General features: G+C 40.0%; 2 protein-coding genes across 6 annotated transcripts; one reads left to right on the plus strand and one right to left on the minus strand.

Moving 5' to 3' along the window:
- The first annotated feature begins 7 nt into the window (after positions 1-7).
- Positions 8-15,156, plus strand: appb (amyloid beta (A4) precursor protein b). Of its 2 annotated transcripts, XM_034886267.1 has the most exons (18): positions 8-242; positions 3,454-3,621; positions 3,741-3,870; positions 3,980-4,092; positions 7,530-7,720; positions 7,815-8,047; positions 8,199-8,366; positions 9,917-10,050; positions 10,197-10,271; positions 10,776-10,934; positions 11,198-11,326; positions 11,420-11,519; positions 12,525-12,592; positions 13,152-13,290; positions 13,523-13,576; positions 13,741-13,832; positions 13,921-14,067; positions 14,195-15,156. In XM_034886267.1, the coding sequence occupies exons 1-18, from the start codon at positions 183-185 to the stop codon at positions 14,294-14,296; spliced, it is 2,262 nt and encodes a 753-aa protein (XP_034742158.1). In that variant the 5' UTR covers positions 8-182; the 3' UTR covers positions 14,297-15,156. The 2 variants fall into 2 exon arrangements, with proteins under 2 accessions (XP_034742158.1, XP_034742159.1); XM_034886268.1 differs by lacking the exon at positions 8,199-8,366.
- Positions 15,157-16,290: 1,134 nt separating this feature from the next.
- gabpa (GA binding protein transcription factor subunit alpha) lies at positions 16,291-23,183 on the minus strand. Of its 4 annotated transcripts, XM_034886318.1 has the most exons (11): positions 22,833-22,942; positions 22,471-22,571; positions 20,844-20,943; positions 20,606-20,750; positions 20,385-20,469; positions 20,053-20,277; positions 19,730-19,924; positions 19,001-19,057; positions 18,558-18,683; positions 17,763-17,955; positions 16,291-17,045 (listed from the first exon to the last, which is right to left on the minus strand). In XM_034886318.1, the coding sequence occupies exons 3-11, from the start codon at positions 20,918-20,920 to the stop codon at positions 16,823-16,825; spliced, it is 1,326 nt and encodes a 441-aa protein (XP_034742209.1). In that variant the 5' UTR covers positions 20,921-20,943; positions 22,471-22,571; positions 22,833-22,942; the 3' UTR covers positions 16,291-16,822. The 4 variants fall into 4 exon arrangements, with proteins under 4 accessions (XP_034742209.1, XP_034742206.1, XP_034742208.1 ...); XM_034886315.1 differs by lacking the exon at positions 22,471-22,571 and having other exon boundaries at positions 22,833-23,183; XM_034886317.1 differs by lacking the exon at positions 22,833-22,942 and having other exon boundaries at positions 22,469-22,572.
- Positions 23,184-25,019: the final 1,836 nt, after the last annotated feature.

Genomic DNA, 25,019 nt, shown 5'->3' on the forward strand with positions numbered 1-25,019 from the left:
CCCCTCCCTCCAGCCCAGACCAAACACATCCAGCCTCTCAGTCAGGAGCTAAACAGGGAGGGATCACAGGGATTTGGGACACTTCATCCGCTGTTGTCGAAACGTATCTCCACTTGCCTTGACATTTTTATTCTTAACGGAAAATCCTTGACCATAACGGGGCAGCTGGATACTGGGACGGCATGGGAGAGCTTACGGCGTTTCTGCTGTTACTGGTGGCGACCTTGACGCTTTCATCCGAGGTGAGTAACCTTACAACGGTGAAATGAGGCTGTGTGTGTCGGTGAGACGCTCATCTGCGGGCCTGTAGCTACAGCAGCCATCAGACCGACCACAGTGCCAACCACCGTGCCTAGTTAAATAAAGACGCAATAAAATAACGGTTAAAATATAAGTGTAATAGTAGGTAACTTTAGGTTAGAACGTTCCACTGATGCCATTAAGGCTATTTACGGTATAGTTAAAAAGCCTTTCTGCTACCGAAGAAAACATTACGAAGCACATTCTCTCTTTAAAACAGAAAAACAAAATTTGTTTTCCTTGACGGTTTTGAGCATGTAGCTATGTGCCATCAATATTACAAGTTCATAGTGTCACGCACATTTATTGCGTAGAATTAGCAAACAAAATCATGTGAGTAATGCTACCAAGGCCTAACGTTACCGTTAGATGTCAGTGATTGACAGCTTGTCCATGCCATATTAGACATGTTTTGATTAGTCTAGGGGTGCTTCTGTACGCAGTTCTATAATAACACTTGTTAGTTGGTTCGTCGCTGTTATCCTTTCATGGGTAGTTTGATAGCCACGTTAAGTCACATAGGTTGCTAACTAGTGAAATGGATAGGGTCTATAGAGCTAATGCTAGCTTTTTATTAGAAAATGAAACGGGATTGGCATGGCAACCCTGTGGCTACATCTTAACGGTTTCAAACAAACCCGTCAATACACCACTCAACGTTACATTACTGACAAACACAACATGCCCCCTTACACCGACGGATGTTTTTTTTAGGAATGCTAATGTGCAGTGTTATTTGGTGCTGCTGCGGCCCACTGGGTCCAGTCCACCAGCCGTGCAGCTGCAGGATTGTGATATTGCTGAGGAGAATGGGAAAAAGGATGCAGCCTTTTAGTTTGACACAGGCAAGATGGCGCCTGCAATTTGCTGCTGCTGCTGGTGGTGCTGTGCAGAACCACCGATGAAGGCACACAGCTTAAATTCAGCTAGAAACAGGATGACCGACTTTACATTGCATTATGCAAATCACTCGATGCATACGTTTCACGTCACCATACTTCATTTAGGGGTGCAAGTCAGGAGTTTACCTATAGTGCAGACTCAATATAAAAACACACGTGCTGTAGGTTTCCACTCAAAGTAAACCCCTGCGTGATGCAGTGAAAATATCTTCAGCAGAATTCTGCAGGTCCCACTGTTGGATGTAGAATTCAAGAACTATTGTTATTATGATTGTTTTGAGATACTTTAGCTGTACTATTTGGGTGGGACTTTGAATGATATTTTTGTGCTATGGTGTTACAATACTGTTTCTACTTTATTTCTTTGCTGTAACATTTTCCATAGGGTCAAATAATATATCTGGTCAGATTCGCTTTTATAGGCAAATTTAATATAGGCATTTAATCTAGTTAAATGCACCCATTGTTTTTCAGTGAATTCCCTTTCTGTGCTGGATACTTTTTAGCCTGCAGGCTGAGTCATGATTTAAAGAGTCACACAGACCCTGCAGTCGCAATACCTAGACGTGATAACCTTTGTTATGGCCCGCTGCCACATTCCCGCACAGTCTCACAGGAGTGTTTTTAAGCTGTTTCTTTGATGTAAGACCAGGTCCAACTGGTTGTCTCAGTGTAATCCTAGACTAATAAGCACAGGAGCAATTTACTGGTAGCACATGACTTCCTATAACTGTGTCTTGTGGCTTAGATGTGTATACAAGAAACATCTTGAAGGACAGAAGCCAGTGATATGTAGGATGGACCACTGCCCATGGACAAATATTTGCCTGGCAGGTGTTGGGAGTACTACTCTAAATTGTCTTCTCATTCAGCACATCACATATTCTATATCTGAATATTATTCTGTAACACACGTTCCTATACCACTTTCTCCCAGTTTTCAACTGTGCGTTGGTATGCATCTACTGCTTACTACTGCAGTTAGTATTTTTCTACGGTTTTGGTTCAAGCAGTATGAGCAAGCTGGAGGGGCAATATAATGTCGTTATGTATCAAATACATAATACATAACAACACATAACAACAATGGGCTGAAAGGTGAGAAGAGAGCAGTTTCTACAGAAAGGAACTCACAGAAAGCTGTGAGGAACATTATGCAGATCTTCACAGGCAAACAAAGCATCAAGACGGAATTAGTCATTTAAAGGCTGGCAGCAGATGACTTTGTAGGTAGCCAGCTTGCAGCATCAGCGTTTCTGATGTCTGCCAGAAATATACAAGGCCCAGAAAGCAAAACACATTCTCACTCCAATTGTTTCCCCAAACACAAAGGAAGGAAAAACAATAAGTGCAGACAGCTACTGTATGTCCCATTGGACAGTAGAAGACCAAAGCCAGTTCCATTGTTTGCCACAGAATTAGAGTATGTGGTGGCGGCACAAGTGGTATCTTTTTCTTCAATTTACGTTGATGTCTACCATGAGTTCACCTGGTGGATATACGGCAAAGCAAAAGTTTTACCGCGGTTAACAGTAGTGAACAGAGAGGAAAGGGTCACGGGGCTAGTCACAGACAGGTCCGAATGTGCTTCACAAATCAAGAGAAAGGGACAAAGAGCAAATCAATGCATTGTGTGCAGGTCTATTAACAATGAAATAAGATTCTACCTAATTTAAATAGATACAAATAGAAAATCAACATTTGGTGGTCGATTTGAAAATTGTGGCAAGCCGCCACAAATAAATCAATGCATGGGAAACCCTGCGAAAGAAAAGGTTGTAGGCCCCTTATATTCACTCACAGCTGGATTTTAATAGCCAGTGGTTTAATATATTTCTCTATTCATTGTGATTGTAGGCAATATGGTCTTGTCCACACTCTCATTGCACTTTCTTTAATGTGGGAAATAAATAAAATCTCATAAGACAGACTAACAACAGGCACATGTTCTGCCCTGTGGCTGTAATGATTAGCTCTCCGGCTTATGAGCTCATAGGGATGAAACAGCTTAGGCTTAAACCAGTAGTATTCTTTTATTTATTTATATAACAACCTAAATGTGCATTGATGTTATAGAGTAATTTAAAGAGTACTTTATCCTTATGATTCAATAATCCCAGTAGTGCATGAAAAGACAGACGTACAAACTTAGGGGCTGAATATACATAACTTGAATCAGAAGATAATAATGGTTCATTTTTACTTCACCAATTTGGTACCCCATTTTCATTGTTTTACCTTGTCTGTCCAGGTGCCTGCTGATGACTCTGTGAGTTTGCTAACTGAGCCCCAGGTGGCCATGTTCTGCGGGAAGCTCAACATGCATATTAATGTGCAGAGTGGCAAATGGGAGTCTGACCCCTCCGGCACCAAGAGCTGCATCGGCACCAAGGAGGGCATCCTGCAGTACTGCCAAGAGGTATTTAAGACTGCTATTTTGACAGAGAAACCAAGGGGCAGCAGGAGAGCAGGCAAGAAGACAGGAAGACAAAGCTAATGTACTACAAAAGAACATAAAACTCTCTCACTTTTCTCTAGGTGTACCCGGAGTTGCAAATCACAAATGTTGTGGAGGCCAACCAGCCCGTCAGCATCCAGAACTGGTGCAAGAAAGGCCGCAAGCAGTGCCGCACTCACACTCACATTGTGGTGCCATACCGCTGCCTGGGTAACCAGTTTTAAAGATATAGGTGTATGCTACTGAGCATGTTTCTGGCTATGGTTGTTAATGGATTTACTAACTATCTGTAATGTAAAAAAGCGTATTTATATTTCAGTTGGGGAGTTTGTGAGCGATGCCCTGCTTGTTCCTGACAAATGTAAGTTCCTGCACCAGGAGCGTATGGACCAGTGTGAGAGTCACCTGCACTGGCACACTGTAGCCAAAGAGGTGAGACAATGTCACAGCATTCAATATCACTGTATGAACTGTATGTTATGCTCCCTCTGTCATTATATTTTTTAGGGGATTTTTCTTTCAACTTCTATCTGGTCTTCTGTTGGCTGCTGCTGAATGACTCAGCACTCCCTAATTTCATCCTCCCTCCTACGGCTGTCAACCGTCTCCACCGTGTTCCAGTTTGTCGTTGTTTCTTTCTAAGTGTTCATTCATGTTCAGTCATCCAACATCATTTTTTAATCTCTATTATAATACTAATTGATACATTAGAGCTGAATTAGGAGTGTGGGGCTAAGTTTCCGTGATCTGGTAATTACCGGTCATTGACCAGAAAAAAAATGATGAGGGCTGAAAATTCTAATAGTTTCAGGTCAGAATGATTGGCGGAAATAATTGCCTGGGTAACCAATTTTAATGATACAGTTGAATGCTACTGAGCATGTTTCTGGCTATGGTTGTAAATGGATATACTAACTACCTGTAATGGTGGACATAATTCCTTCTACACAATCTGAATTTGGTTAAATAGGCGACAGTGGTCTTCATATCTTTCAATTAACAATCATGTTTTTTCCATTTAAAAAAATGACTGGAGACTGTAGCGTATATGTGATAAAGGAAAAACACTACATGTCCTGTTCTCGCTCTGATTGAATGCAGGAATAGACTACTGTAGATTTACAAACAACGACAAGCAAGCAGGAAAGTCAAACGCCCAGGGCATGGCGAACTAGATAAATAATGTGAATTACTTCTTTAAACCAAGCGGCCGCCGGTCTAACGTAAATTAAGAAAAGAAATTGCCAGCAAGGTTGGGTCGGCACCAGCTACAGCCCCTCTTCTTAATGTCACAAACTAGGGGTGTGCAAAAAAGATTCATATTCATATCACGATTTAAGCTGTTAGGGCTGCACAATTAATCAAATTTCAATCACAATCACAATTTTGGCTTCCTGCGATCAAATTTGCGTGATTTATGAATATTTTAAATGCTTCATTCCGTTCAAAGAAGGCTGTTTTTTGGGGGAGGGGGGGTTTGTTTACATGTGTTACATGACCCATTTCTTCTGTAAAGTAGTGCCTGTGTTTGGTCTTGGTCTTTGGCTCTTACTCTCTGATCAGCCCGCCCCCATTCACTCACACACGGTTTCCCAGGAACAGAGACAGAGGCGACAGCGCCGGTCCACACTTCTGACATTTGTCCACAGTTGAAATTGTTGTATATGTGGTCACAGCTGTATATTTGTTAAGCATGAGAGGCGAACCTGTAGTTGTAACAGTGTTTCCGCTGGGAACTCTCTGCTATCGCGGCAGCCACAGCGAAAAACACAGAAGAAGTGTAAATGCAACTAACTTCAGGTTGTTGAGTAATCGCGTGTGAGGCAGAGCCTGCTGGACCTGGGCGAGAGATGTGACCCATGACCAGAATGTCATAGTTCATAAAAATGCACGGAGTCGCGATACCACAGACTGTATATGTATTATTAACAGTCTATTGACGATACAGACAGTTCACGTGTGTAACTCTGCTGACCCGCCATTCAACCTGTGCTGGACCCATTAATAATGAGTCAGCCGTAACTCTGTGAGTAGCATACGCTTCAGTCCATCGCCCTCATCTTCTCTCCCTATCTCGTTTATTTAGTCTGTTATTGTTGTTGAAAACAAGTAAAGGAGCTTTCTCAGAGATCTTTTTTTTTTTTTTTTTATGTTAGTTTCGCAGCTCAGTGAAGCACTTTAAACGATTTTTTTTATTTAAAAAAATATATTTTTATTTTTATAGGCAGTATAATTGCGCTTCAAATAAAAATATTTACCTACACCTTATTCTTGTTTAAAATCATTTACGTAATATATATGAATGAATATGGAGCATGGTAAAAAGGTGACCTTGAAATTGTGGCGTTAACGGCGACACAAGGAAAAATTTGATTGCACCTAAATGGTGCACCAAAAAAAAAAAGTTAGGCGCACCAGTGGAACCAAGGCACAAAGTTAGTCTGGAGCCCTGGGTTGTAGCTTTCACAGCAGACTGACGTCTCACTGTTGGAATCCTCTACTGTGAAATACAGTCACGCTACAACGGTTACAACTGTAGCTAACGTTAACGTTACCTGCTGTGTTATTAGTTTTACTAGCGTGACATGCAGTGATGTTTCTGCTGCCTCTAAAGCAGACATTTAAGTGGCACCATAATGAGGTACCGAAATCCCAGTTCATGGTTTGTCCGGTAGATAACTGTCCTACAACATATGACTTCAACATAAGAGGAATGAAGCATAATATGGATGTGAAAGCAATTATAAATGGCCTTTGTGACAATAAAATTTGTTTTGGTTAAAATCAACAAATAATCATGAAAATTAATCATTATCTCAATATTGATCAAAATAAGCGTGATTACCATTTCGTCCATAATCGTGCAGCCATACAAGCTGTACAGATTCAAAAATCGATTCATAGAATTCAAAAAATTGATTCATATTCAAATTTTGTATTTTTTTCTCCTTTTGTAATGGCGTGTGTACTATCCCATGGGGGAAATGACTACATTTACCTACTGTGATAGTATGTAAAATAGTTTTTGAGTTGTAAATCGATTTTTGAATCGTATCTTAAGCCTAAATAATTTATTTTGAACCGTGACATTTTCTGAATCGAGCATCCCTGTCACAACCACACATCAAGATACCATCCCTATGGTGACAGTCATCAACGGTCACAGAGGTTATGCTTTCTAAACAGCCTACGTGGTTCTTATTAAGGATTACGGTGTAATCTATCGGAGTGGGTCAAATTTGCCAAGGTAACCTGTGTAATTTCTGTCTCCATCGTGTCAGCAGAGAGAGGCTTCTCCCTTCTCACTAGAACTGTTGATTTATTTCATGGCAGAGGAGAGACAAGCCAAGGCCTTACTTGAATACTTTGCTTCCTCATACAAAGATTTGATCAAAACAGCGCAGCGAAGTCGCCTTTGGGAAGCAGAGGCGTACACACACACACACACACACACACACACACACACACACACACACACACACACACACACACACACACACACACACACTAGCTTGCAGGGCCCTAGCTTGCATCTTGCGTTGAAGTGTCACTTCAGTGCAATTAAAAACAGTACGTTTTAACAATTATTTTGATTCAAGTTGGCTCCTTATAATTTTATGAGCCAGTTTGTTTGTACTGTATTTCTTCTTCCTAGTAATTGGCCAATATGCCTATTTTAATTCAGATTGGCACAATGCATTGCATCCTAGTGGAAACACTGCTGTGGGGCCACACTCCTTATCTCCAGTCACCAAGCTTCACCACAATAAATTATCATATCCTTATGAAATAATTGAATGTTGTGTGGTTTCATGTTGGCTGTCAGCACTGTAGAAAGTCACCGTTAATGCTTGTTTTGAAAAATGCAGTCCTGTGGAGACCGCTCTATGAATCTCCATGACTACGGGATGCTGCTGCCATGTGGTATTGACCGTTTCCGAGGGGTGGAGTTTGTCTGCTGTCCGGCGGAGGCAGAGCGAGAGTCAGACAGCACAGAGCTAGAAGGGGAGGAGTCAGACGTCTGGTGGGGCGGAGCTGAGACCGAATACTCTGATAACAGGTACCATCCATCGCACAAATTCATCACATATTCATCTAGTCTGATGGACACACACTTGTTGAAACATAGACTGAAGCAACGGCTCTCTCTGCAGCATGTCTCGCCCGGCAGACACAGAGCCAGTCATCGCTGAGGATGAGGAAGATGAGGATGAAGACACGGAGACTTTTGAAAGGGATGAAAATGGAGATGGCAACGAAGGGGAAGATGATGAAGAGGACGACGATGACATGACCAATGAACGGGATAGCGATGAACACAACGCTAACATTGCCATGACAACCACCACCACCACCACCACTGAATCAGTTGAGGAAGTTGTGCGCGGTAAGACATTGAGCACATACAAACCTTTTTGTTGACGTGTATTCATTTAGCGGTTGTTTTTCATTGTGTTTTGTTGACGTAACAAGCTCACATTTTGCATTCATTTTTATTTGATATTTCATTTGCGTTTGCCTGTGTGTACATATCTCAGCTGTTTGTTGGGCTCGTGCTGAGTCAGGCCCATGTCATGCCATGCTGGAGCGCTGGTACTTCGTGCCCGAGAAGGGCAGCTGTGTTCCCTTCTTGTTTGGGGGCTGTGGGGGCAACAGGAATAACTTTGGCTCAGAGGAGTACTGCCTAGCTGTCTGCGGCAGCTCGTGTAAGTCCCAGGATCGAAGCCGTCTAAACCCTGAAGTGTCCAAACAAGTCTGATTCCTGTCCTCAGACTGCTGCAGATTGTCTTTTTGTATCATTAACTTCCTCAACCTCTGCCTCTCACTGTCTTGAGTGTCTGATGACTCTTAACCACTCGGAGCACTGAATAGTGGATCAGGTTGCTCGTCTTCTAGTTTTGTGTTGAGTATTATAGTATTATTTAAATCCTCCATCTCCCTGATATAAAGAAAATATCTTTAAATTTGTTAAATGTGTTACAAATGTATAGTTTAATTGTTTAAAAAGTGATCCGTAATTTCCTAACACATCTGGGCACAATAGTTGTTAGCTAATGTTATTTTGACAAGAGTTACTAAAGGCATCTCTTGGGGACCACACATTTTATTCTCTGGTTAGTATTTACTGCTTGTCAACCAGTAAGATGAATGTAGGATTTAATTACAAAACCAAGTTACAGAATCCATGAAACACGTCAGGCAGTAAAACAGTGTGGCTCCACGACGCCCTTTTAACAAGGGAGGCCTATGTCAGAGGGCTAAACTATAACTGGCTTTGACTACACAGACAAAACTAAATGGTTACATGAATTCATTGTTGGCTTTGATCTTTACTTGGGATTTGTTGACAATAAGATAAATATAATATTCCCAGACATTTTACACAGAGTCAGTAGATTAGCTGACAATGTTTGAATCAGGTAGTGTCCCTTTTGGAAAGTAGCTATGTGACACACTAGTAGTTATTCACTTCAAAATCGTTTACCTACATGTTTCATTATTTTCTAATCAATAACACTAACTGATAGAGCATATGGACGAGGTAGCACAAATACTCAACCCTGAATGTCAGTGTGCGTCTGCATGCATTTCTACACAAGTGTGTCTGCATGCCTTGCAGTTGCAAGGTCCTGTGTCTACTGCTGCAGCTCCGTAGTAGTATGACCTGGCAATTGTGGGTCTCTAACCATGTCATAAATATGTCCTAACACGCTGAGTGTTGCAGCATGTTGGACGACATATATGAGAGAGTGTGTGTGTGTCTGTGTGTCTGTGTGTTTGTGTGTGTGTGTGTGTGTTTGAGAGAGAATGGGGGAGGGTGTTGTTAAAGGTTAATGGGTTGATTTGCTGTTTCCACCCATACACCAGTGATGCGGCGCCTGCCCTCATCCCGACTCTGCACTTTTCATCTTATCTCTAGGCTCCCACAATAAACAAATATGTACGCACAACACTTACTGGGAAACTAATCCATCCTTTGCCCCTTGATAATCGTTGTCTTTAATAGCATTATTTGTGTTTGTAACATATCGTATGTTTTAACACACTTCTTGCTGTATGTTAAATTTCATTGATGTCTGTGTTACTGAAACCCTGTGTTATGTTGCCTCAGTAGACTGCATCGTTTGTTTCAGATCTGTTTAAGGTTATTTTTCTTCATTCACCTTTCATGCATCCTTTTCACTTGTTCTCTTATAACCCTCTGAGTGTTTTCCCCCCGGCCCTGTGTTTGATTCCTGCCTCTGTTCTTCTCCAGTGCCCACCATGGCCCCTAGTCCTCCAGACGCCGTGGATCAGTACCTCGAATCTCCCGGCGACGACAATGAACACTCTGACTTCCAGAAGGCCAAGGAAAGCCTGGAGGCCAAACACCGGGAAAAGATGTCCCAGGTATGTTTATGTGTAAAGGTCAACATCCAAAACATTTCTGTCTGGAAATATAGCCCTATCAAGGTGTCCAAAGGTCTAACAAGACAAAGACGGAATCTGGTGGTCTGTAATGTTTTTGCCCTTGACGTCACACTCTTTATGTCCAGGTGATGAGGGAGTGGGAAGAGGCAGAGAGGCAGACCAAGAACCTTCCTCGTGCTGACAAGAAGGCTGTCATCCAGGTAGGACACACCTCACAGCTTCTTCTGTATTTCTGTAAATTTTATACCATGATTTTTGAGTTCATAATCTTTAGCCAATTTAGGCAAACACACGTAGTACTTAATCAGTTTTCCTTCGATACATTTATGTATGAAGGTGTTTCATCAAAAATACAAAAAAGAGGGATTTGGGATATAGAAACACTCAAAAATTAGTTTTCTGCCATATTGTCAACTTAAATTGAACAATGGATACGGGATCACTTTTAATCTGATGGTATTTTTAATATCTGTTATTGACTTGATCACCACAAAAACAAGATTCAAGTTTAAAAGATAAAAAAGTTTTTAATTACTGATCACATTTCAAAAAGAAAAACTGTAAAAAAGTACTATTTATGTAAGAACATGCATGTGCAGCCCACAGTGTGGTAAAGGATTCTAATAAAAATATAACCATGACTGTTGGAATTTATAATCATATATAGCAAAAATGGGTAATTGCTAAATGTACCATGTTTGCAGCACTTCCAGGAGAAGGTGGAGGCTCTAGAGTGGGAGGCAGCAGGGGAGAGGCAGCAGCTGGTGGAAACACACATGGCCCGGGTGGAAGCTCTGCTCAACAGTCGCCGGCGCCTGGCTCTGGAAAATTACCTCACTTCCCTACAGGCAAACCCTCCACAGGTACACACACACATGCATGTGCACGCACGCACGCACGCACGCACACACACACACAAAAAAGCAGAACTGAAGTAATGGGTGTGTTCACAGTCAATGGGTGAGTTTTAAGAGTAACAGTATCTGTTTCAGTCCTTTTACCCATATGTATCAACTTATTCTGCAGTCGTACTTGGCAGGAAATATAATGAAGGGTATATAGAATATAGGCAGCACATCATATATGTTTTCATAATTGCATTTCCTTACAACCCTGCCGTCTCCAGGCTCGTCAGGTGTTGAGCCTGCTGAAGAAGTACGTCCGTGCAGAGCAGAAGGACAGGCAGCACACACTGAAACATTACGAGCATGTCCGCACGGTCGATCCCAAAAAGGCGGCACAGATCCGACCTCAGGTAATCCACCTTAAAATGCGTGTGTTGTTAAATTCTCAGGTTTCAAGAAATTATGATTTCATAATTCTTCTTTACTTTCTTCTGAACTTTTAGGTTTTGACCCACCTACGCGTAATTGTCGAGAGGATGAATCAGTCTGTCGGTCTGCTCTACAAAGTGCCCAGTGTGGCGAATGAGATCCAAAACCAAGTCTGTGAGTTACGGCTTTTATATTTCTAGTATGATGTTGTTTTACAGTCTGGGTATGAGGTTTCACCATTTATCAAATGCTATTAAAGATTAAAGCTTATAAGAAATGTTATTTAAAAATCATTTCTCTTCATAAGGGATTGCCTATAAAAAAACGCATTAAAAGTTGTGTTTTTGTGAAATAATAATATAAATATTCACATCAAAAAGCAGTTCCCTTTATTAGAATTTCTATTTTCTTGAATGCAAATAACTAGATCCCTGCAGGATATACTCTCATCTTATTTCTTATCTGAATGCATGTTTGATAACATTAGGTCAGAGACCAACATAACTGACACACAGAGAAGTTTAAAGGAATAATTTATGACAATTTTTCCAAAACTATTACTCTTTGTTTATTACTTTTTTGGTTATGTTTTTATAAGATTTTCCTCCTCAATTCTAGATAACCACAATTTTAAGTTTATGTCAGTATAAGAGGTGAAACAATTAGTTAATTTGTTGATTAATCAATCAACAGAAAATGAATCTACAATTAAACACCAAATGAGTAATTCATTAATTGGGCACAATATGATCAGCAGAATAAGTGAAAATAAATGTAAAAATATAAGATTGAAAAATAAATAAACATTGAAATAATGGTTGGTAGCAACCCTCGCCAGAATGCTGAATATGTGTTTTGTATTTGTCGTGTTGTGTTCATTTTAAAGAAAGATGAGCTCAAATATTAGAATTATCAGATTAACCAACCTAAATTTTCCCACCTGCCTTAACATACAGACTTCATTAAGTAGCCCCACCCATGCGCCACACAACATCTAGTACTGCTGAGTGAGGATGAAAACCAGTTTAACAGCATGAAGTCCAGTGATGGATGTTGTGCTGATAACACAGCATCTGTACTGTTAGTATATCTCAGTAATCAGGACACTGGACAGACACACCATCTATCATCATGTTGTGTCTCCCTCTCTCACGCTCTCGTTCTCCTTTTTCTTTCTAGCTGTGATAATGCAGAGAGTTCAATCTGAGCTGTCTCAGCAAGTCTCTTCCCTGCAGAGTGATGGGCGGGTGAGTCGAGTAGCACCCACTCACAGATGTATGAAGTCTATACTGTATAAACGCCACCTTCTCTCTGAATAGAATCACCTCTGCCCTGTGGAACGAGACAGGGTCACACACAAAGTGGAGATGTGCACAGGGAAACCTGGATGCAGTCTTGGTACAGGAATGTTATATACAATGCAGAAAGTAACAAAAGGCAGAAAAGACTTTGTTTAAAAAAGCTCAGCTGATCTCAGACAGGGACAACTGTAATCGAGTACAGTAAATGAATAAGAGTGAAGAAATCACACAATTCCATCTTAAAAAAACATGATCTCCCAGGAGGATACTGTATCTAAAAGGCAAAAAAGATTTGTTAGATCACAGTTGTAGAGATGATACATTTTCCGCTTTGTGTATTGGCCATGTTGGGCACATTTTGCACATCAGCAAGTTGAAATCCTGTGGGTGTGAGACATTTCACCTTTTGGCAATCATCGGGAGTAGATGACATTTTCAAAGTAAGTTTTTCCCCCACTCCCACCTCGATATGTCCATATTAATTATTGTTCCTCCGTGTTTGCAGGTGGACGGCAGGGTGAGTTACGGTAACGACGCTCTGATGCCTGATCAGGCCTACAGCTCTGCTCCTATGTACCCTGGCCTGGACGAACAGGGCTCCATCCATCCTGAGAGCTTCAACCAGCCCAACACAGACAACCACGGTCACTCACACACACACACACACACACACACACACACACACACACACACACACACACACACACACACACACACACACTCACTCTCTCACACTCACACACACACACACAGATACTAGTTTGAAATTCATAAAATGAAAATTAATAATGATAGGAGCTCAATGAAATCACCACTCAATTACACTTTGCAATTTGACATTAAAGCAGCCTTTTCATTTGAATAATTTTTCTGCAGTTGAGCCTGTTGATGCGCGTCCATTTCCAGATAGGGGACTCCCCACACGACCTGGTGAGTGTATGTTTGTGTGTATTTCTGAGTCCAGTATGTCTGGAGGATTAATAAGTATTACCTTGGGTCATGTCTACCTGTAATGCATGTAATATTAGCATAATCCTATTTCAGTAATAAATGTATATTTGCATTAAATGCTCTGTCTGTGGATCTTGTTTCAGTATCTGCCCTAAAGCCAGAGGAGATGCCAAAAGTGCGGACGGAGACTGAAGAGGAGCAAAGTGTTGGTTATGAAGTTTACCCTCAAAAGCTGGTATAAAAACACATCATGTCCTTTCTTTTTGGAGCAGGGCTGTCTGTACTTTGTCCACATAAATAGTTTTGTTTTCTTTTAATGACAGGTGTTTTTCGCTGAGGATGTGGGGTCCAATAAAGGTGCCATCATTGGACTTATGGTTGGAGGGGTTGTCATAGCAACTGTCATTGTCATTACCTTAGTGATGCTGAGGAAGAAACAATATACTTCCATTCATCACGGTGTAATTGAGGTAAAGAAAGACCCTTTTAAATAAATTGTTTTGTGTGTTGAAAAGCAGCCAGTGTGTCATTTGTTTGTCATTTGTTGTCTACTAAATATGTTTTTTTGCTTCACCAACCCCCTTTATGGGTTGGTAGGTGGATGCGGCAGTGACACCAGAGGAGCGTCATCTGGCCAAGATGCAGCAGAACGGTTACGAGAATCCCACCTACAAATTTTTCGAGCAGATGCAGAACTAAAGAACTGCTAAACATTTTCTCCGGACGTACCCCCACACGGTCACTCGTAGGTTCTGTTCCATTTTTGGTCCCTTGCCCTCAGCCCCTACGCCATCACTTTCTTGCCATGTTAAAGGTAAAGGTGTGAAGAGTAATGCCAGGGCTGATTTTTATCTTATTTTGTTAAGGTAGGAAAAGATCCATGAAATCTTTGTATCAGTAAACGTCTCAGTCAGGGGTTTGGGCCAAAGGAAAATGACATGGAACAAAGCCTTCTTAATCCCAGATCCATTGATTGTAAAGAGCCACTTGAGCTTACATTTACCTGCCATTAAGACAAGACAAGGGTACCCTGTTTCACCTGCACTTTTCCGCCAATCACAACAAAAATTTCAGTTTGTACTGAAAACCCCTTTTGACAATTTAAATCAAATATCTCCAAGCATCCAAGCAGTTTAATTCCCAGTCTCTCCCTCATCACCTCAACTGTTCCATCCCCCTCTCCAATGACAGCTGTGCTGTGTTTGATGACGTAACAGCTCTTAGAGCTGGCAATGGCAGGAGGGGCTCCTCCTCGCACAATTAAAGCCCAACTGTTTCAGGTTTGTTTTTCAAAAAAGGAGAAAAAAAATGCAGAAAAAATTAAAATCAACATATGTAAAAGTTGAAGATTATTGAATGTTTTGTTTGATTTTTTTTTTTTTATGTGAATATATTAAGACGGAGATCCGCTGTAAGTATGTGTAGTGCATGGCAATATTGATGACAAATACAGTATACTGTATGTTGAGGTCCTCAGGAGCGGTCCTCTTACTAGATATTTTAGCAGGATTGTACATTTCTAATGTCTTCTTTGTGATCTTGTGCTATGAAGAAGAGAATATTCAGAACCCAGTCTGCTTTGTCACACAGACTTGCTTTAACTGAATCTTTGCTCGTTACGCTCATCTCCATGCTTCACTGTTGTGTTAGCTGCATGGGCAAAATGCTCTTTATGTACAGTAATATATGAAGTGTAATCGTATCCGAAAGGACGACAATTTTGTTACTGTTTGCGTTCTATGCACTCTGTATTGGAAGTCTGATTATTATCACCAAATATGATTGCTGTTAGGTCCCTAATGCCAGTTCACCCTGTCGCTGCACACTGGGTTTTTGTTAAAACGAGGAGGTCAAACTTAAGAAAGGATATTTTCTGAAAGTGTATCATTCCAGATTTATCATTCCACTCTCTTTTTTTATTGTAAATATTTGAAAGATCAAAATCCAACTTGTTTGTATTCCTCCTTCTTTCCTTCTTAGCCTCATTTGTCCTGTTTACCCTTCGTTTTTGGCCACGTCAGCAATATTGTACAGCAGTATTGGTTTAAAAGACAGGACTTGTTTGGCCCACAAAGATCAAACGTTTTCTCCTCTTCACAAGATCTCAAGTCTACTCTGTGGCAGGTATTTCTTTGCCATATTTGTTTTCAGGACCCTTAACAGTCCTCATGAACCGTTGAATATAGCCCATCAGCACTGGCAGGATGACAATAACTTACATCAGCATAGAGATACATTTCCCTCTCCCTTAAGTTATTAACGCCACCTCCAGTAAACATGAATGTGACATGCATATTGTGCTTTTATACCATAGAAATACAACATATATCACCTCTCTACACATTATGTCCACATGTGTACAGACACACTATTTGAAGCTCTTAATCAGGTCAATGTTTAAAATTTGTATTGATGCGCACTCTGGGTGTCTTTGGAGTCTTGTGTTTAAAAACAAAAACAAACTATGCTTTCCCCCCCCCCCCTTTCTTTCATTGATTCAGTGTGACTTTCTGTAGTTACATAAACCATTTGCTTAGAGTAAGAAAAAGCTTTCTACACTCACTATACCATAAATAAAATTTTGAATGTACTTAACTTTCTGACTTGTTTGTCATTTTGAATCTCTTTCTATGATTTTAAACAGGATTATAAATATTACTTTTCAAAGCTTGAAGAAGAGTGAATCACAAACATTAAGAAAAATGCTTTCCACTTTATTCCCTCTAGTGGACAAAAAAGGGTCCAGCGATTTAGGGAACAAACACTAAATAAAATACAAAACAGGGCTTGTATAAATGGAAAATATGAAAATACACTTGTCCTTGTGGCTATCAAAAACTAAGTACCGGTATATACAGTGAAAATGATCCTAAACTACAGACAAGGAACTCCTCACGCAAAGCTCATAACTCAGTCACACCTTAAAGCATTCAGTCACATGCACACAGCCTTTTTTTCAGTAATTACACAGACATTCGCCTACTCATCCTCAACACAGTTCTCTTGGTTAGAGCTAAAGAAAAGATACAAAAAAACTTTACCTTCCTCAGTCTAACTTCCAACTGTAAAGACAATAACAAAGTTAATCCACACTGATCAGGGATCAACCTAGCATTTCTGCCCGATAAACACAGTTGTGTCAAAAAAGAAGAAAGTTGATTTGATTTCCAATCAGCGGTTGAGAGCAAACTTTGGCAGCTGGAGGGCACTTTAACGCATCCTCCTTCAACTGTCTTTGTCTAGTGTGGTGGTGGCCAGCGTCACTGTAGTGATGGGCTGACCAATCCCGTGCATCTGCATGCGAGCCAGTTTCTTCTGTTCACACTCGGTCACCAGGTTGTTGAGCTCAGCAGCACTGTAGCCAATCAGAGTTCTCAGATCGCACACAAACTTGTAGACAAAGCGTTTGCCCTGCACCTTGCTGATCATGTCCCCGTCGTAGTAATACCTAAATGAGAATATGAAAGTCAGAATCATGCTGCACAAAGCCCAAATCAAATCAAATTTAAGAGTATACTGTCACATTGAAAATCATGCCGTGTCTTATATTTTTATAAAAGGTAATTGTGTGCACATCCCACCTTCTGGCAAGGGCAGGACAAATGAGAAATACTAAAGTGAAAAAAATATTATTTCCACAATACTGCAAAGGCAACGTTTTGATCCTGCTGGGGTGAAATGTGTCCACCATTTGCCTGGCGAAGACCCAGGAGGGGTTGAAAACGTTGCCTTTGCATTAAATATGGGAGCTTAAAGCAGCTGTTCTCCACTTTATGTTTACAATACCACCACAGTGCATTTTTTAAACAACCCATCTTAACACTCACACATAGATTAAAGGGACACTGTAATACATTGTGTTAACAAATGTATAGTGCCTTCTCTGGCAGTAAAGGAGCTTTTGTTTGTCATTATCTTTGTTGTTTTTACAGAAAGTCTGTTTCCCAAGCAGAGGGGTTGGAAGAAAATTTATTTCTTCCAATTCTATTTATTTTTCTATTTATCTATCTATTTAGTTGCATTGTGGGAAGTAAAATGTGTGGGTAGTCTCCAGTGTTTCTGAAGCTTGACCCTCCCAGGGCCTAAAAGTTAGAATACGTCAACCTCTGATAATTTTTTTTCCAAATTCATGGAAGTGATTTCCGTTTACAAAAAATAAACAAACCTGAGGGCTCTGCTGAGTTTCTCATAGTTCATTGTAGGCTTGTTCTTGCGCTGGCCCCATTTCTGTGCCACAAGCTCAGGCTGGTTGAGTTTGAACTCGCCCTCCTCCCCCACCCAGCAGATGCAGTCTCTTGCATCCTTGTCTGTCAGCAGCTCCAGCAGGAACTGCCACAACTGGATCTGACCGTTGTTGCCTAGAACCAGAGAAACATGGTATTCAGTGTAACATGTTGTAATCATAAAAATTACTTATAAAAGAATAGATGCATTTGCATTAAAGAACACTGCACAGTAACACTAGGAACGGTTTGTATAGAGTAGGGCTGATACAAATAATTACAAATACAATTATCATTACTGATGAGTCAATCTCTTATTTTCTCAATTACTCAATATTTTTCCGTCAATCTTTCTTTCTTTTTTTTTTACTTTTATCAATGTCTGAAACAGTTTTCTAAAGCCAGAGGGAAAAAATCTTCAAATATCTTATTTTGTCTGATTAACAGTCCGATACTCAGAGATTTTTAGTTTATTATCACTTAAGGCAGAGAAAATCAGCAAAATGTCACACTTGAGAGGCTTTTGGCACACAAAATGATGTACATTAAATTAAATGATGCCATTTAATTTTCTGTAAATTTCTTAATTGAGTATTGAATTAAATGGACATCTTGGAGCATTTTCTATTTTCTCATCTGTACACACCGGACCAATCGCTGTGCAGTGCATCTGATCAAGCATGTAAGCTGCTTAGATACAAACTAAATTCAAAGTACTTATGTGTGGTGAGTAGTACCTGTGCGGTTGCCGGGTGAGCTGCGCTCCTCTCCCCCTGAAATTCGGGGAGTTCTGGGGCCACGGTTCTGCTTCAACACCTTTATGGCAGTGGGTGTGCTCACTTGAGTTGGGATTATGTGCACAGCTGGAGACACAGAAGGAAAAGTTAGCGATGATCAGAATGACTGTTGGTGTTTGGAGTACACTGTTCTGCAAGTAGAGGTATTCCATCTGCAAGAAAAGGACAATTTCTCCCTTTTAATTTAACCATTTCTTTTTCAAGATCACATCGCTACCCTGCGGGCAAGTAAAAGAGCTCACTGTGTTGTGTTTCATCAGATCAGACAACTTTAGCAACTCATGACTAGCCAAATCTAGTCAATTTTTGACAGTGTCTACAAAGACATTTTTCATAGAGACCTTTAATTTCCCCATTGGCAAAGTTTTCAATACAACTCTTACGCTGATCAATGGTGACAGTAGCGTCCCCTCCAGACTGGTCCTGGCTTGCCAACACATCTGAAATACATACAAGGGATTGAGACAAATTCATCAGGCCATGATTACTGTCCCAGGTACAAACAAGATGCAACTTTGACCTTTATTTTACCTCTGTTGACAAACTATCAACTGGGCACAAAATACCACATGCTTATACACGACAGTGCATGTAAAATCTGAGCTGTGCCCGTAACTATTGGCTCTACATGTACCGGTGCCGCTAAAGTAGTACAGAAAATATATTGTGCAGGGCTGCCAACTTTCACGCATTGAACTTACACACTCACGTAATGCTGACTTGTCAAAATTAGTGAAACTTATGATTTAAAAAACATACTAAATTGGTCTCACCAGCACATTTAATTCCATAACTGTTGATTAATTTTACCTAAATATTTTAATAGAAAGTTATAGCATTTTTTTAATAACTTCCATGTAATGGCGCCATAAACATTCAAACGTAATTTTTGGCCATAACTTTTGATAGCCCTACCGTGTGTTGGATTCATAAGAGGAAGATAAAGATGAAAAATGAGAAGAACATTGTGTGTGTCCTCTTGACTTTAGTACTTTGTTTGATTTCCTCACTTCCGTTTTTATTCACATGCACTAAATTGCTTAAGCTGAACAGCTGACGGTCTTCCTGGTGCGTCAGCACCTTTAAACCTACAACAATTTTATTTGACTTACATTTGCGAAGGAGTTCCAGGTGACTCCAGAGTATCTCTCCATTAGGCACTTTCTGAAGGAACTCTTCCTGGCTGAATGAGCAGAGATCTCGACCTGGGATGTGAATGCTGCCTATTTCCATCTCATCAATGTTAAACTCCTTCATTACCCACACAGCCCAGTGGATCACCTGGTCAGCTGACCACAGCACAGGATCTGAGGGGAGGGAGAGAGAGAGAGCGAGAGAGTGAAACATCATGCACTTACAACCACATTTATTTGTCACCACATTAAGGATGTTCTTATCCCCCCAGAGTAATGTAATTTAATGAAAGGTTCCTCACCATATGGTATGCCCAGGCGAACCTGCTCTTTGCGGTAGCCTTCAAGTGCTGCGGCCCAACGTGTAACCTGCTCTGAGGTCTCATCAGACAGGCCAGATCGCTCCACAGCAATGAGTTGACCCTCCTCAACCAGACCTCCTTCCTCTCCTGCTGCATCTGGGTCAATCACCACCTCTACCGTTTCTACAGGCTTCACAATTTCCAAAATGTTCAACTTCTCCTCCCCTGGACAAGGGAAGGAACACAAAGGTGTGAGGTTGATGTGTAAATTTTAATTTGGAAACAAATAGCAACATATAGCTTATATAGTTTTTTTCTGATCTTATCAGTACCTGGTTTGGTTATTATCTGAAGGCTCAGCTGCACTGTGCCATCTGTCTTTACTCCCTGATCAAAGAGGCTGTGGTCAGGGTGAAGCTGAAAATAATAACACAGATAAGCTGAATAAGAGGTGAAGAAAAACACATACTTTGCTGTTCAAAAGACTGCAATTAGACTGTTCTTTTTGGAGTAAAAACAGATCTTGATGTGCTCAAATTATGAACATTTCTACCTGAATATCCTGCAGGCAGATCTCATATGCATCCAGTGACATTTGGATACGGGGCTCCAATAACTTCTTCAAATTGCCAATGGGCTCATTGATGTCAATATCTTGTTGAATCAAATCTGTTGCAGTGATGGTCTGCTCGTCAACACTACATGTAAAAGAAGACAGGGAAAAATAACTGTACATGTGCATTGCTGCGTGTGCAAGAGAATGCAGTTCAAATGACCATCAGCCTGCTTACCCTTCCTCCAGGCATGTCTGTTTCTCCCGTTCATCGATCTCGATCTCTATCATCTCTTCTGGTTCACTTTTAGACATTCTGTTCTATGCAGAGAGCCAAACTGTAGGAAAGTAATTAAATAAGTGTTTAACTGTAATTCATACATATGACATATTATTATAACACAATCCAAGTGTATATTGAATATTTATTGGGTTTCAGGTAAGAAAAAAAACATTAAACCAATCATTATTTGAAGACGTTACATTGGGCTGTGTGAAATTGTGATGGCCAATTTGAACCTTTTTCAGACATTTCAGAGCCCAAGTGATTAATGAAAATGTATAAAATATGAGAAAAGATTGACTGATAATGATCAATCTACTATCAAATCTAACACATCTTAGTCAATGCCATAAATTGTAGAGCTTTTTAGTTTTAGATTTGCTCATGTCACTGAGTCCTGCAAAATATGTCAACTAAAGGTTAGGTTAAATCATTTTATTTTATATTTACGTACAAACTTTTAAAGGCAAGATGTGACGTCATCCATCGATGTTTCTTGTTTTAACTAACCAGTAATCCAAAACCCCAACATAATCAATACAATGTTGCAAGACGAAAAAAAGTAGAAAATTGTCATATTTTAAATGTTATTTTCCCCCATAATGGCTTCAGGTTGTAAATAATATACATTAAAACTTTAACCTGAACATAATAAAGTCACTAAATAGCAGATACACTTAAGCTCACTGCAAATGAAAACAGATGCTAGTGATCTTTCATTTATTATTCTGTAATTGGAAGGTTTAGTAGCACAAACAACTCAAAGGCATCCCAAAAGTTTAAATAGTTAGTTTAATAAAATATTTCTTCTTCCTGGGTGTAAATGGGTGGCAGTGGGATATATATATACATTTATTAGGTATATTTATAGATATACACCTTAACCTAAACTACAGTTTATGGGTTTTGTACTATAAAGCTATAAAGGCCTCTCAGCCTCGACTCCTCATTGGCCGTCTGGAACAGTTCACTGACTGCTAACGTTAGCCAACTCGAGGGCGAGGCTTTGGCGTCTAGAGGCCAACTGCTAGGCCATTAAATACCAAAAATACAAACATAACTACACACCATAAACACATACGAAGGAAGATTCATACGCTATGCGACACGTGTCAATAAACTGAAGCTAGTAAACAGTGAACCAAGTTAGCTACTGTTTTGCAAGCGAATGCATAGCTGGGCGAGGCAGTCCATTACACAACCGTCGGTCCCCTCGTGCTAAACAACGGTAAATAAAATATGCTACAAACGCACTGTACTTGATAACCTAAACAAATCTTTGTTAAATCACACTTTAACTCGGCACGTAGAAAACTTTTAAAACGGAAATAGAATAAACGGAAACAAAACAGCATAGGGCAAATGGAAAGGAGCCGGAAATCCTGGCTAAGGTTTACAGCGTTACAAGACTTCCGAGAGCAGCCGCGATAAATGCGACACAAGCTGCAGGGGGAAACTAACAAACACCACCGAGCGACTGCGATGTCGACACTGAAACAACGCTCGATAAAACACAAGCTGCAACTATACAGAGAAGTATCGACTAAAAGCCGTTTTTAATCGTCTCGTTGCATACGCACTGTGTGTTTGAGGCTGGACGGTGATCGGTGGCAGCAGGCAGCCTCACGACGCTACTGCTGTTAGCAACCCAGCTAACGCAGAATCGATATAACTGAGTTTGTCCTGGAAAAAAACTGTTTCATTTTTCAACATGACAAGGAAGCACAGAGAGCAGCGTTAGTTTTAGTTGAAGTTGGCTAATGCTCTGTGAGCTTGAAGGTAGGTGGCCTACTGCCACTTAGCTCAGAAACCAACAACAGCTAGCGTTAGTAAGCCACAAAATTGCGGGAAGTGCAGCTAAGCACAACAAAACTGACCCTTACGTGAATTCGATTTAGTACAATTTCTTTATAACAAGCACGCATATGTCCGAAATATTCATACCTCTTAAACTTCTGTCCTCGAAAGATGCGGTATTATGTTCAACTGGGGTAGCTCCTAAAATTCACACAGTCGAGTCGTAACATGCAAGTTTTTGGTCAACACAACTACACACTCAGGAGGGGCGGAGACTAACTGCCAAGACAGTTACCCTAAAACTTGTATGGAAATACAAAAGATTACTTTATTTACTTCTTTACTTTTACTTGCACTTTATTGACATTGTCATATTTTTGGGATGGTGTTCTCGGTACAAAATTGTGCTCAGCAGACTGTTAGGCCTACATGTTTCCCCTAAGCTTTAAATGGCATGGTAGCCTACTAGTCGTTTTAAATTGATGACACTCTTATATTTTAAAACAAATGTCGTCATCAGTTGCACCAATTAATATGATTATTATCCCCCAAGTTCAGTCATTTTATTTTTAAGTTTCTTTTCTGCGAGTTGTTCAGATTAAGTGGAAAAAGTCAAGTCAAATATGAGGATGATCTGTAAAACTAGATTTGCAATCACCCGTTTTTAACATTTGCAGCCGCTAGGGGGCAAAGATGAGCTCTGTGTACTTCTATTCAGCGCGCACACATACATTCTCCCAACACGTTTTGCACAGTCAAAGAAAACAGAAAAAGTTTCCCTGGTTTAAAAGAATGTGCACAATGTCAGCATAACATAATGAAGGTATTAAAACTGCATTATGACACAGGCCCCCTCTACAAAATCTTAATACTAGGTAAAATGCAGGGGCCCCTTTAGCGCCCCTATCAATTCAGTATGTGGTCCCTCACAGCCTTTGCTTGCAATAGTAAGGTTTTTGTGTCTACATGTAAAAGCTATGTGATGGTTACATTGATGCCCTGTGTTTGACTTTTCTGTTCTTAAAATATTAAGCTAGGCTAACTGATATTCAGTGGCACTTGTTCTTTGCAATGTCAAGATATGCATTGCCTATCCACCACCAAGCTCTTCATTTTAATTAATATACACTATCCTTTTATTGCATTTCTGTTAATCTGCTATTATATTTGAAAGACAACCCAGTGTCTGTATGCTGATATTTTGTTGTACAGTCACGTTTCTAACTCTTGATTGAATTTTTACAAATTAAATGCACAGTGTCAAATTTGAGAATTAATGTATCTTGATTAAACCAAATTGCTTTTGTTTGTTGCTTTAATAATTTGACAAAAGGTATTATTTGGTTTATTTGTCTCTATGTCTGTCTTAATGATTTCTCCCTGGGGATCACTACAATTTGCCATTTAAAAGTAAATATATTTAAAAGGTTATGTAAAATTCCAGAACAGCATAAGTAGATATAGAAAGACCATTTACATCCAATGGCACCATGTGTATAATTCATGCTTTAATAAGAAAGTTATAATGTATACTCACTTGCACTGTAGCTCCCCCTAGCACTCTGTATAAGGTCAACTTTTTCTTTGCTTTCACATTCATTACTACTTAGTGAAGACATAGCTACGTGCTTTATGTAGTTATACCGTCCTGTATCACATAGCAGGACACACGGCAGCTGATCGATAGACTTTCGGGCTAAAATGAGCAGAAGTACCCATTCAATATTGCATTGGTGTAGTATTGTTGCAGTCATTTAGTAATTAATTCCTGTCCATGCACTTGTACATTATTGTTGGGAGGAAGAGTTACTGGCCAACAGGCATCAGACTGGTCTGGAATATCAGTATAGCTTTAGTTTATTTGTTTGTGGTCTTGGTTCTTTTTTAGTTTTACACATTTGAGTGCCTTTTTATGTGTGTGATATGTAAGTTATGGTTCTGTAATATATATTGTATGCATTGGTTGCCTGTTATGTTTGATATATTGGGAAATAAAGACAGATTTTTGTGAACAAAATGTTTTTCTGAACATCAATGACTTTCAAAACGATGATTACTGAAACAAATACAACACACCATGTGTTTGTATCCACATACAAATTGTAAACAGACCTAAGAACTACACAGATAAGAACATATGCCTCTGCACCACCAAAGAGAACATAACATAACTATAAAATATATAAATGCATATGGCGCTGTTTTCAAGAACCACGCAATTGACATATACACACTTGCAAACAGCATCTTGGAAGTTTGTGATCAACACTGTATGGGGATGTGACCAAGTGGTGTCCCATTTTATAGGGTTTGTTTTCACCCCTAGCCCTTACC

This window comes from Etheostoma cragini, chromosome 11 (genome assembly GCF_013103735.1).
Source record: "Etheostoma cragini isolate CJK2018 chromosome 11, CSU_Ecrag_1.0, whole genome shotgun sequence".
In the NCBI taxonomy this organism is placed as follows: domain Eukaryota; kingdom Metazoa; phylum Chordata; class Actinopteri; order Perciformes; family Percidae; genus Etheostoma; species Etheostoma cragini.

Bases quoted from the DNA above. Each gene is read 5' to 3' on its own strand.
- gabpa (XM_034886315.1), bottom strand. From the start codon at position 20,920: ATGTCTAAAAGTGAACCAGAAGAGATGATAGAGATCGAGATCGATGAA. The intron at 20,470-20,605 runs GTAGAAATGTTC...TATTATTTTCAG, and splicing joins TCTGCCTGCAGGATATTCAG to CTTCACCCTGACCACAGCCT. The intron at 19,925-20,052 runs GTGAGGAACCTT...CCCTCCCCTCAG, and splicing joins TCGCCTGGGCATACCATATG to ATCCTGTGCTGTGGTCAGCT.
- appb (XM_034886267.1), top strand. From the start codon at position 183: ATGGGAGAGCTTACGGCGTTTCTGCTGTTACTGGTGGCGACCTTGACG. The intron at 3,622-3,740 runs GTATTTAAGACT...ACTTTTCTCTAG, and splicing joins TCCTGCAGTACTGCCAAGAG to GTGTACCCGGAGTTGCAAAT. The intron at 13,577-13,740 runs GTGAGTGTATGT...ATCTTGTTTCAG, and splicing joins GGGACTCCCCACACGACCTG to TATCTGCCCTAAAGCCAGAG.